This window comes from Rhinopithecus bieti, unplaced genomic scaffold (genome assembly GCF_001698545.2).
Source record: "Rhinopithecus bieti isolate Rb0 unplaced genomic scaffold, ASM169854v2 scaffold_23862, whole genome shotgun sequence".
Lineage (NCBI taxonomy): Eukaryota > Metazoa > Chordata > Mammalia > Primates > Cercopithecidae > Rhinopithecus > Rhinopithecus bieti.
Window position 1 is genome coordinate 217090 of NW_016811338.1, and position 13854 is coordinate 230943.

Genomic DNA, 13854 nt, shown 5'->3' on the forward strand with positions numbered 1-13854 from the left:
AACATTAAAACTCCCAGAAGATAAAAATAAAGAATAATTTCATGAATTGTAGTAGACAAAGATTTCTCATTCAGGACACAGAATGTTAGAACTATATGAAAAACAATTGATTTATAAAACTACATTGAAATTAAGATAATCAATTCATCAGAAGCACAATGAAGAGAGTAAAAAGGCGAGCCACACCGTGGAAGAAAATGTTTTATGACAGATGACTTACATTCAAAATATATAAAGAGCCAAAATCAATAAGAAAAAGAGAGATAACCCAGTAGAAAACTGGGCAAAACATTACGCATACATTTCACAAAATGGAATATCCAAATGGCCAATAAATATTTGAAAATACGTACAACGCTGTTAGTCATTAGGGAAATGTAAAATATAATCACAGTGAGATACTACTATGTACCTATGAGAATGGTTAAAAATGAAAAAAACTGACAGTAACAAGGGTAGATAAAAGATGGAGCAAAAAAAAATCCTAGTATATAGTTGATGGAAATTTAATTTATACAACTGTTTTGGCAAACTTACAATGTTAGCTAATGTTGGGCGTGCATTTAACTTGTGATGTAGCAATTACACTACCAGGCAACTGAAATGGGTACATATGTGGGATGAAAGATGAGTGTGTTATATGTGTCTATGAATGTTCATAGCAGTATTGTTTTTAATAGCTACAAACTAGAAACAACCCACATCTCTAACACAATGGATATATAATTTGAGAAGCTTAAAGTATGTAGTAAATTTCTGTGGTATTTGCAGAATATAAGGGTTAAGCACTAGATACATAGTTAAATAATTTGACAGATTGAAGTACTCTTTCAGTAGTCAGACAGAATGAGAAAGGTTTCACAAAACAGTTGCATCAGTTGTGAAAAGATATTTGATCACAAATATTATGCACAACTTAAGTGTCATGTTAAAGAAGATAATGTTCAAAGGTCGTATAGATGATCCATGAATAACTAGACACTTGGGTCAAATATTCCAAATCATGAGTGTGTGGACAGAATATCATGGGCAAGTTACAGCTTCCTCAAAGTGAAACTTCAACGAAGGCTTAGAAGAATGTCCCCTGGGGAACTGGGACTTTGAATTCTCTTCTCATGTTTTGGGCTCAGGAAACACTAAATTCTTATTTGTAAATTCTCTTAAATGTATATGTAAGAGTTTAAGGTGAGGGAGTCACCATATTGAAATTCCTGAATGAAAGAAAAGAAATGAAGGGGAAAAATGAAAGAAAAAAAGAAGAAGAAAAAGTAAGAGAAGCCTAATAAACACAGCATAATTGGCCTACAGAGATTTTCTCTCCACGGGGAAAGAAAATAACTTCTAAATCCTGCCTCTTGCCCAGCCCTCTCTTCCTGGGGTAGTGCTGACCTATTGTCATCTCCAGTGCTGTATTAGAACCTTGAGCCATGAACCCAGGGTTTCCTCCTTAACACACACAGCTGCTTCCTAGACTTTTAAGCCTTATGTGACAATAGGAATGAATTTGGTTGGTGGAACGATAAAAGTCTCATTTTGGCAATTGGTTCCAAGAAACCATAGCTTGAATAGCTAAATTGAGGAGGAAGTTATTTTCAGATACCTCTGAGAAGAAAAGCACCCAGCATAAGGCTTTGACAGCTTTCACAGGAATCACCAAGCTTAGCTGGTCATGTTTCCTGCATCCCACCACAGCACACAGCAGCACTAACTCCTGGAAATGTGGACTAGAGGACAGGTTTGTGTTGACTAGTTCATAAATGATGATGGTCATAAGGTAACTTCATCAGAATAACCAAAGCGTATGTTGCTGCCAGCACTGTGGCTATACCTAAAGAAGTTGGGATTGGGAGAGCAACTCAGCCAATCGACATTTTGGGAAAAACTCAAGTTTTCCATGTGGCTTTGTATTTTGAAAAGAACACTTCTAATTCATCACCATAGGAAGCCTGAATCATAAACTCAGGAAGAAAAAAGGTGATACAGGAATGCCATTCGCCTTCACTATTATTGTCAATTATAACATTGCCACCTAACTTTAGAAAATCTGCTTAACTTTTATTTACATACCAAATTTTCAAAAATGTTTTAAGCTTTATTATTTTATTTTTTGCTTTTTTTCTTAAGAAACCATTATCTTTACCATTAGCATTATATTCTTATTTCATTAAGGATACATATATTGCCACCCTCCAATGAATTAGGAAAGATTTGAACTTATGCTCCCTTTAGACAGATCAAGAAAAGAGTTAATGAGAGATGAACTGGTAAATGCAAATTCATTGGCAAAGCAGTTCATTCACTCCCAGGAAAAGGCCGTTAAAAAAAAAATAACGAAGATGATACAGAAATATGACATGCCTCAACTACAGGTACATATTTTATTTTATACTCTAATCAATACCTTCTAAGGCCTTTTCTGTTTCTAAGAGAGAATCAGAGGATACTAAAATTTGCCAACTTCTAATGTAATTTTTGTAAAAGAAAAGTAAAAAGGTTCTATCTAAATACCCAGAGAAGAATAATGTCAGTTGGTTTCTCAACCAGGTTTCCCTTATTTGGACCGTGAGATCCATTAAGGCAATCATCAATATACCCTTCTCTGTTAGTTTAACCCTTTATGCTGAGAAAGATTCCCTTATAATTGAATTGTTTCGTAGGTCCATGGTAGAATGAACTGACTACTACTCTTCTATTTGAATATATAACCAGAACTAGTTCTAAAATGTCTGTTTATGGCGAAGCGATCACATTGACAGTCCAGGCATGGATCACCATTTGGAGATCATGCACTACCAGCCGATAACCTGCCCAGTTATGCTTTCATAATTTGACATTTTATTCATTACGTGGATAAAAAAGGGTAGGGTTTTTCCTTCTTTGATAGAATATTATGAAAGTATTTATTAATATTGAAGGTTAGAGATAATTTTAAGAATTAAAAAACATTAGTAATTTTATGCCCTCCTCCATGTACTTACATATTATCTCTTGGGATAGGAATGGTTTATTAAGGCTTATCAATTTCCAGAGAGGAAAATAGGGATTACCTTCGAGCGCGATAAAATTGCCCATTGACTTTTTGTCTGCTAGCTTATCCAAGTGCTCTGGACACCCTACTTATCTGCAGTTAATGGCACTACCTGACCACAGATGGAAAGTAGGTAATATTTGGTTGGAATATCTGGGTCTAAGTTTCATTTTCTTTTGCCACAAGACAGAGTAATTAAAAAATAGAATATGTGGGAAATTTAGAGTAGGCTTTGGTAAACCCATAAAATGTTTCCAAATCATTTGTGATTTGAATAAGGTGTAAACACAGATTACTAAGAGTTTCAAAGAGCATTTTTGAATACTAGAGCCCTTGAACTTTCCAAAATACTGTTTATCATCAGTATTAGAAAGTTTGGAGATGGTATTGAGCAGGCTAGAGGGTTGCCTTTTGGTTCTGTGAGCCACAATAGAAGGAGAACAGTACAAAGATAAGAGAAGACAAAGTTTTCCAAGGGAGGGGAACAGCAAAGTATTTGAGATGAAAACAAGAATAAAGGGAATTGAGAGAAAGAGAGCTAGAGATAATCAATAGTCATTTCAATGAGTTAATTCCAGTTAATTGTTTTCCATCACACTGTGGTCTCCAAACCATAACTGTCACTATTCAGGATATAATACAAATAGAACTGGTGGGAATATGCAACTAGATGACCATTATCTCTCAGTTAATAGGCTAATACTTCTAGCAAATATGTAAGTTCTTATCATTTATTATGGAAGATAGTAGATGCATCACTGACATATAGTTTCTGGACAGTCATAGCCTGCTGTTAACACATACTCTGCTGCTTTTCTGCAGGAGGATGAAAATGACATTGGGCATTCTTCCCTCTTACCTTATCATCCAGATAAGAGACTTTTGACAGTTTTTTTTATCACTTAAAAATCTATTTTATGTTTGCTTTCTAAGATGAAGCCCCAAGTTTCTAATTATAAATGGATAAAAATGGGGCAACATAGTTTTGTAGTCAGAGAATTCAGAGATCAAAAAATGTAAAATGTGCTTGTAACTGTTAGGTTACTTTACTATGGATTCTGAGACAGTAAGGAGGGATAAACGGGTATCCAACAAAGAAGTAAACAAACTTCGTAATTAGAAATTGGATGTAAAAGAAGAGATTCTGGTTTCACAGTTAATCTTTTTAAGTCAAGTGTCCACTGATTTTAATAAAATCTTCCCCACTTAAGGAAGAAGAGGTTTTTTTCCTCAATGAATGCGAACATCTACAGGTTCTATTGTGGCCAGAACCTTCAAGGAGATGTATATAATCTGGAAAATCACATCACTTAATATTAGATGGGCTACCTGGTGTAAATGACCTCATAAAGACTCTGCCACCCTGAAGTTCTGGGACTTACTGATTTATGACTTGGGTTTGGTCCTCAGAGGCTCATGGGTAGAGAAAACCAGACATGGATGTGTGAATTCTTTCTGCTTGGATTGTCCAGTGCCTGGGAGACTCAGGTCTTCCTCTTTGTCCTGTTCCTGGCCATGTATCTGGTGACTGTGCTGGGGAACTTCCTCATCCTCCTCCTTATCAGGCTGGACAGCAGGCTCAATACACCCATGTATTTCTTCCTTGGTGTCCTGTCATTTGTGGACATCTGTTATACCAATAGCACTGTCCCACAGATGCTTGTTCACTTTCTTTCAGCCCGAAAGTCCATATCATTCCACAGCTGTGTGTTCCAGCTGTGTGTCTCCTTGGCAGTGGGCAGCATGGGAGTTCGTTCCTGCTGGGCCATGGCCTATGACCACTATGTGGGCCGTGTGTCCAACCCACTGCAACTACACACTCATCAATGCATTGGAGGCTGTGGCCTGGGGCTGGCGGCCGGGCTGCCTGGGTGGCTGGGCTTCTCAAATTCCACTGATTGGAAAACAATTACCACCCTTCCAGCTTCCCCTGTGTCACAATGTTATTAATCACTTTGCCTGTGAGACCTTAGCAGTGCTACGGCTAGCCTGTGTGGACGTCTCCTTCAACAAGGCCATGGTGGCCATCTCAGGGTTTCTGGTGATCCTGCTTCCCTGTTCACTGGTCCTATTCTCCTATGCTCGCATAGTTGCTACTATTCTTCGTATTCCTTTTGCCCAGGGGCTCCGCAAAGCCTTTGGGACCTGCGCCTCTCACCTCACTGTGGTTTGCATGTGCTTTGGGGCTACAATGTTCACCTACATGAGACCTGTGGGTGGCTCCTCTGTGGAACAGGAGAAGATGGTTGCCCTCTTTTATGCCGTCGTGACTCCAATGCTTAATCCCTTAATCTACAGCCTGAGGAACAACGATGTGCAGAGTGTCTTACAAAGAGTGTTGGAAAAATTTAGTGAAAAAGGATGAAGGTTCAATGAATTTCTCCTTCCTTCCAACAGTCCAAAGAAAGACATTACAAAGAAGAAATGATTGCTATGCCCTTTCTCCTAAGATTTTCTGACAAGGTAGACCAAAGGGAGCATGTTTTTGTACACTGGCTCTGGCACTACAGCTCTAAGAATCACAACCCTGTTAAATATGTGGCAAGAAAACAAAAACAAAAAATTCCAGTTGTTAAACTGGGGTCCGCTTGGGAATCTATCTTCCTAGACTTCACATGCTTCCTTTGTTTCAGGAAATATAATGTGGACAGGGTGAAGAGCTTCTGAGTGAGACCAGCCACACTTTGTGTCTTGACCCTATCTCTCACCAACAATGTGGCTTTCAACAATCTCTGACCTCTAGTTCCCTCAGCTATTAAAAGAAGCCATAATACCTAACGTGTGATTATTTTGAAGATTATAGATAATCTTTTAAAAATACCTGGCAGAGTGGCTGACATAGAGTAGATATTCAACTACTTAAAAAAGATTTTTGGCCGGGCGCGGTGGCTCAAGCCTGTAATCCCAGCACTTTGGGAGGCCGAGACGGGCGGATCATGAGGTCAGCAGATCGAGACCATCCTGGCTAACACAGTGAAACCCCGTCTCTACTAAAAAATACAAAAAACTAGCCGGGCGAGGTGGCGGGCGCCTGTAGTCCCAGCTACTCGGGAGGCTGAGGCAGGAGAATGGCGTAAACCCGGGAGGCGGAGCTTGCAGTGAGCTGAGATCCAGCCCACTGCACTCCAGCCTGGGCGACAGAGCGACTCCGTCTCAAAAAAAAAAAAAAAAAAAAAAAAGATTTTTAGGGTAAATTATAGGCCAAAGTATTATGCAATCCTCTCTCTGCCATATGGTTATTCAAAATGGGCTTTATAAAATTGCTGTGGATATAGTGGCTTGCTGTTCTCTGTCTGCTCCAAGTGATCTTACCCAGACTCGTGGCATCTATCACCTATCTATCCACACATCTATAATGAAGTTCTTAATTTTCTTAGTTCCAGGATAGGCAAGATCTTTCTCATGGGCTCCAAACATGTGTGTCCAATTGCTTGCTTAATAACAGTTATGGAAAATGAACCACATTCTTAATATAGCTAAACTGGTACTGTTGTTCTTGCTTCCTCTATGGCAAACTGCTCGTCTCTTGCCCCAGTATACCATCACTATATCAGTAAAAGGAACACACTCAGAGTAATTCTGGATTCCTTCCCTTTACATCTAATTGTCAATGAATTCTGTTAGCTTTATCAACAATTATATATGATTGATCTGCTTTCTCTGTTTCCATCTCTACTTTCTACATTTTATTCTTTACACAACAGTTTAATTTTTAAAATTACTATTTGTTTTTATGTAAAATAAAATACAGAAGCAGGAAACCACACTAAACACTTGTGTAACTTAGTGAATTACTATTAGCCAACCTGCTTGTCAGCACTGCTCAGATCAAAAATAGAACTACCAGCTACTGCAGCAGCCCCTCCATGTGCCCCATCCTAATCACCCAACCCCTTTTCCCAATAGTAACTACTATGCTGATCTTCGTAGTAATCACTTTCTTGCACGTCTTTATGGCTTTAGTGCCCAAACGAACATCCCTAGTCCATCTAGTTTAGTTCTGCACATTTTCACTTCGTGTGTCTTCAAAGTCTCTTCAACCTGTAGGTCCCCTCCAACTCTTTCTTTTTCCTGCAATTTATTTGTTGGGTAACCTGGGCCCTTTGACCTGGTGAGGACACCTTTATCTGAGAAAATAAATTAGGCTACATCTCCTGCTTAGAACAAAATGCAAACTCTTCCTGTGCAGGGCCTGTTATGGTCCAGCTGCGGTTCCCTCCCCATTTGCACCTGCATCCTGTCTCCCCTCTTTCACTGCATGTGTTCATCCATCAAGGGTTGGGAGAAAACAGGTAAATCTCTATAAAAAGAAAATGTGTTTTTCTACAAGTCATAGGTATTGTTGGAGAAAATGATTCTAGACCTACAAGATATTTGTGTGTGAAATCTTAGACTTAATCTAATTTATTTACACATATTGCCTTTCGCTGGAAATTTTGAATTCTATACATTACGGTCATCAATAACTCTGCTAAAATTGTGCAAATTTTCAAAATAAAGCAGTTTTGATCCCCTACTTTTCAAAAGAAGAAAACCTGCTTTTGCAGTGGAAAGGGCAGTGTTGTCTTGGCAAGTTAGACTGTAAGCTTCTTGAGAGCAAAGTGGATGCTCCTTGTAGTCACAGTGCCTAACAATGCTGTTAAATTCATGCTCATTGAATAATTTATCAATGGACATGTTCTTTGCTATTTTAGGAGTTGCCTTTTATGAAGTGTATAAAGATCATATATGATAGAATTAAGATATTAGAAAATAAGGCTTTTTAAAATCTCAAGTGCAGAGATAATTGGTTAATAATACTCGTCAGTATATGGAATAACACGAGGGACTTCTTAATAATTTTTGAAAATTTATTACAGTCATGTATTGTTTAACGACAGAGACATGCTATGAGAAATGTGTCATTAGGCGATTTTGTCATCATGCAAACACCATAGAGTTGTGTACCATAGGTACACAAACCTAGATGGCATAGCCTACTACACACCTAGGCTACATGGTATAGGCTGTTCTCCTAGTTTACAAACCTGTACAGCATGATACTGTACTGAATACTGTAGGCAATTTTAACACAGTGGTAAATATTTGTGTTTCCAAATATATCTAAACATAGAAAAGGTAATGTGTTGCTACAACGTTCCGGTACCTGCGAAGTCACTAGGCAATAAGAATTTTTCAGCTCCATTATAATTTAATGGGACCACCATAGTATATGAGGTCAGTCATTGAGCAAAACATTATTATGCTGCATATTGCATTAATTCTCTTATATCTTATTTGTAATGTCTGTTTCTTCCTGGTCTTTTGGCCAACTATTCTAATTTGTTAATGCAATAAATATGTTTTGAGAGTGAATTTATCCATTTTTTAAGAAAATGTGTTATGTTGTTATCTGATTCTATGTATTCATTTTCTCCACTCAACACTGTATTTTTTATTGTTTTTTTGTTTGTTGGTTGGTTTGTTTTGAGATGGAGTCTCACTCTGTCACCCAGGCTGGAGTGCAGTGGCACTATCTCAGCTCACTGCAACCTCTGTCTTCTGGGTTCAAGCAGTTCTCCTCCTTCAGCCTCCCGAGTAACTGGGACTACAGGCACATGCTGCCATGGCTGACTAATTTTTTGTATTTTGCTAGAGACGGGGTTTCACCGTGTTGCCCAGGCTGGTCAGGAACTCTTGAGCTCAGACAGTCCTCCCGCCTTGGCCTCCCAAAGTGCTGGGATTACAGAGGTGAGCCACCATGCCCAGCCTCAACAATATAAAGATTCGTACATATTGCTAGTCTATTACTTCTAATTGTTCACAGTGATCAATTATGAATCCATGGTGTCCACAATATTCTAGCTATCATTCCTGGTAGCTAAATATCCAACTCCCCAGCACCCTGGCATTCATCACGCTACAGGCTCACTTAAAGACCTGTGTGAAAATTTCTTGGGTGTATTTCCACAGGAACCAAGTTGCTAGGTCATAGTGATCTCTAGAATGGCTTTATAACTCTATACTCCTACTTCAGTGCACAATTATTCCTTATGTACAACTTCAACAACACTTGGCATGTTTTATTTTTTTTTTTAGCTAAAAGATAAAATTGTTTTATTTTCCATTACTCTGAAAAGTAATCAGACACGGAGTTTCATTCTCATGTTTTTCTCATGCTGAGTTCCTGATTCCCACCCACTCTCACTCTGTATCATTCTGTTCACGCCTTCCTCGTCTCAGTTCATGGTAACTTCCTCATTGCAATGAGGAGTCCATTCACCACTCCTTTTTTTCATACCTGACTCAAATCTGCAAAAATATCCTGTTGCCCCTACCTTCAAAATATGTGCAGAATATGATCACTTCTCACCTCTGTGGTCACTCTGTGGTATGAAACACCACCGTCTCCCACTTGGGTTACTGCAGTAGCCTTCAACAAGTTTCTCTGCTTCACTCTTATGTCCCAGCACTCAGAGGGAACCTTTTAAAATATAACTCAGGCCATGTCATTACCCTGCTCACACCCTGCATTTACTAAAAACAAAATCCAAAGTTTTTTTTTGTGGAGATGGGCCTGTTTTCTAACTATACTCTTTTCCTGGGATGCTCTTTCGTTAGATAGCCACTTCCTCACCTCTGCTGATTTTTCATTCAACCATCATCTCTTCAACGAGAGTTACATGACTGACCTATTTGTTACAACAAACTTCCCTCCTGACCCACACTCCCACTCCTTCTTCCCTTGATTTATTTTTTCCAAAGAACTTACCTTTTCTAGCATTTTGCAATTTATGCATTTTTAAATATAGGTTTCCCTTCACTGCCCCATATACAAACCCCTTGAAGGCAGGGCTCTTTGTTTTGTAAACTAGTATATGCCAAGTCTCTAAAATAGTGCCTGTCTCATAGTAGGCACAAAATATATGTTTTCTGAGTGAGTGAAGCAAACTGTTAGCTATTTGGGTTTTTATTGTTGTACACTGCATGTTCATTTTCTTTGCCCATTTTTCCTTTGGGTTGTTTGCCATTTCTTTATTGATAGATATATTATAGATGTTAGCCCTGTTCTGTTATACCCACTGCAAATACATGCTTCTAATCTGTCATCCCTCTGTTCAACTTTATCCATAGAGTCCTTTGTTGAACAGAAGGCCTTCATTTTGAGGCAATCAAATGCATCACTTTTTTATTCTGTGATTTGTGCTTTGGAAGTTCGTTTTTCTAAAAAGAAAAAATCCTGCATGTAGGTCATAAAATACTATATTTTTTATTTAATTAGGTTTTTAGTTTTACCTATTACAATATTTCTTTAGTATATCTGACATTCACTTTTAAATATTTGTGAAATATAGATCCAATTTATCTTTTCTATCGGGGAAACAGCCCCAATATTTCACCATAGGTTCTTTTCTATTTTCCCTGAGTGTTGGCTGGTCTGAGAAATAAAGAAAAAGAGTACAAAGAGAAGAATTTTACAGCTGGGCCACCAGGGATGACATCACATATCAGCAGGTTCCGTGATGCTCACCTGAGCTGCAAAACCAGCAAATTTTTATTAGGGATTCTAAAAGGGGAGGAAGTGTACGAACAGGGAGTAAGTCACAAAGATCATATGCTTCAAAGGGCAATAAAAGATCACAAGGCAAAGGCAAAATTAGAATTCCTGATGAGGGTCTGTGTCCCACTGTGTACGCATTGTCTTGATAAACATCTTAACAGGAAACAGGGTTCGAGAGCAGACAGCCAGTCTGACTAGAATTTCCAGGCTGGAATTTCCCAATCCTAGTAAGCCTGAGGGCACTGTAGGAGACCAGGGCATATTTCAGTCCTTATCTCAACTGCATAAGACAGACACTCCCAGAGCAGCCATCTATAGACCTACCCCCAGGAATGCATTCCTTCCCCAGGGCTATTCCTTGCTGGGAAAATAATTCAGCAATATTTCTCCCACTCACACATCCATCTATAGGTTTTCTGTGAGAAGAAAAATATGGCTCTATTCTACCCAACCCCACAGGCAGTCAGACCTTATGGTTATCTTTCCTTGTTCCCTGAAAATTGCTGTTACTCTGTTCTTTTTCAGGGTTCTCTGATTTCATATTGTTCAAACACACATATTTTACAATCAATTTGTACAATAGTGGTCCTGAGGTGACGTACATTCTCAGCTTACAAAGATAACAGGATTAAGAGATTAAAGTAAAGACAGGCATAAGAAATTATAAGAGTATTGATTGGGGAAGTGATAAATGTCCATGAAGTCTTCACAATTTNCACACATCCATCTATAGGTTTTCTGTGAGAAGAAAAATATGGCTCTATTCTACCCAACCCCACAGGCAGTCAGACCTTATGGTTATCTTTCCTTGTTCCCTGAAAATTGCTGTTACTCTGTTCTTTTCAGGGTTCTCTGATTTCATATTGTTCAAACACACATATTTTACAATCAATTTGTACAATAGTGGTCCTGAGGTGACGTACATTCTCAGCTTACAAAGATAACAGGATTAAGAGATTAAAGTAAAGACAGGCATAAGAAATTATAAGAGTATTGATTGGGGAAGTGATAAATGTCCATGAAGTCTTCACAATTTATGTTCAGAGATTGCAGTAAAGACAGGCATAAGAAATTATAAAAGTGTTAATTTTGGGAACTGATAAATGTCCATGAAATCTTCACAATTTATGTTCTGCCTCGAATCCAGCCAGTCCCTCTGTTTGGGGTCCCTGACTTCCCACAACACTTTTCCAGTGTTCCATTTATTAGGCAATTAATTCTTCACTCATTCATTTGTAGTAATTTTAGTGTGTACTAAGTTTACCTATGTCTGGGTCTATCTTTAAACTCTCTATTCATTCCTGTTTGTTATTGCATCTGCTCTTAACACCATGCATTCTAATATTCTATATTTTAAATTATTTTGGCTTTCAATAAGTCTTCCTGCAGGGTGTGTAAGACATCAAATAACATGAGCATGCCTGTTTTATTTGGTCCTGTTTTCAAAGTTAATCCAGCTATTTATAGAGAGATATATTTCATATAAAATTTTGACTAATTTTAGTCAAAAGTTTCCCAAAATTTCACCTGAAATTTTAATTGTTTCTAGATTACTTCTGTCTGGAGAACTGATCTTCATAATATTAAATTGTCCAAAACAAAGCATGAAATATCGTTACAGTTATTCAGAAACTCTTTAATGTCCTATTTATAGTTTTAACACTTTCTCCACATTTGTTCAACAAATATTTGTTAAATATTTTTTACATGCTGGATACTATTCTAGGCAAACAAAAATCTCTGCCCTCATGGAATTTACATTCAACTTAAGGGAAACAGACAATAAAAAAAAGAAATAATTAAGATATATGTTATGTTGGATGGTGTTAATTGCTAGGGAGAAAAATAATAAGGAAGGTAGATAAAAAATATTGGTTGGGACTGGTGGCTCACACCTGTAATCCCAGCACTTTGGGAGGCCGAGGTGGGTGGATCACCTGAGGTCAGGAGTTCAAGACCAGCCTGACCAACATGATGAAATCCTGTCTCTAATAAAACTACAAAAATTAGTTGGGCGTGGTGGTCCACTCCTGTAATCCCAGCTACTCAGGAGGCTGAGGGAGAAGAATCGCTTGAGCCTGGGAAGTGGAGGTGGCAGTGAGCCAAGATCTTGCCACTGCACTCCAGCCTGTGCAACTGGAGGGGGACTGTCACAGAAAAAAAAAAAGAAAAGAAAAGAAAAAGAAAGTAAAAGAAGGAAAGAAAGAAAGAAAGAAAGAAAGAAAGAAAGAAAGAAAGAAAGAAAGAAGGAAGAAAGAAAAAGATTGAGAGGACTGAAAGGTCTCACAAAGAGTGCCATAGAAATCATGTATATTCTCTGTTAAAAAACCCCTACTTTGTACAATTCCAACTTTATAATTTGTGTTGCTGTTATAAATGACATTTTATTATATTTTTCTAGTTGGTTATTGTTGGTGTACAGAAATTCCATTGATTTCTTTATTTTTTTAAGAGACAGTCTGACCTTGTCTCCCAGGCTAGAGTGCAGTGGTGAAATTATAGCTCACTATAGCCACAAACTCCTGGGCTCAAGCCATACTCCCTGCTCAGCCTTCCAAGTAGCTGGGACTACAGGTGTGCATCACCAAGCATTGCTAAATTTTTTATTTTTTGTAGAAATAGGGTCTTACTTTGTTGTCCAGGTTGGTCTTGAACTCTTGGCCTCAAGCAGTCCTCCTGCCTTGGCCTCCCAAAGTACTGAAATTACAGGAGTAGTTATTGATATCTGTAAGGTTGGTCTTGTGTCCAGTTCTCCTATTAAAGCTAATAGAGTGTTACAAAAAATTTCCTAGATATATAATCTTATTATCTGTAAATAATGATGGTTTTCTTACAGTCTTTGTAAATCTTAATTATTTTCTTTTCCTATAGCATAGGTCAGGACCTCTAGTGTCCTGTCTAATTGTAAGCTGTGAGAATAGGTATCTTTTCTTATTTCTGATTTAAAGAAATGCATACAGAGATTCTCCATCCAGTACAGTGCCATGGATTTGGAATAGTTAACCTTTACCAAGTTAAGGAAGTTCCCTTCTAGTTCTGTTTTTAAATGATTTATTAAATCGATGGATAAATACTTTATCAAATGGGTTTTAATCCATTTATTGAAATAATCATATAAATTTTCCACTGTCAGTCTATTAAGTAGTTCATTACATTAGTCAATTATTTTATGGTGAGCCATCCTTGCATCCCTTGGGAAAACCCATATTTTATTATGATACATTATTTTTTAAAAATACTCTATTGGATTGCCTTAGCTAACATTTTATAATGTTATATTATATCA

At 37.8% G+C, this 13854-nt stretch overlaps 1 protein-coding gene across 1 annotated transcript; it reads left to right on the top strand.

Moving 5' to 3' along the window:
• Nucleotides 1-4444: 4444 nt before the first annotated feature.
• On the top strand, nt 4445-5393 carry LOC108543304 (olfactory receptor 2F1-like). Its single transcript, XM_017893730.1, is given in 2 exon segments — nt 4445-4921; nt 4923-5393. Coding segments are annotated over 2 exon segments (948 nt in total).
• The last annotated feature ends 8461 nt before the right edge of the window (nt 5394-13854 follow it).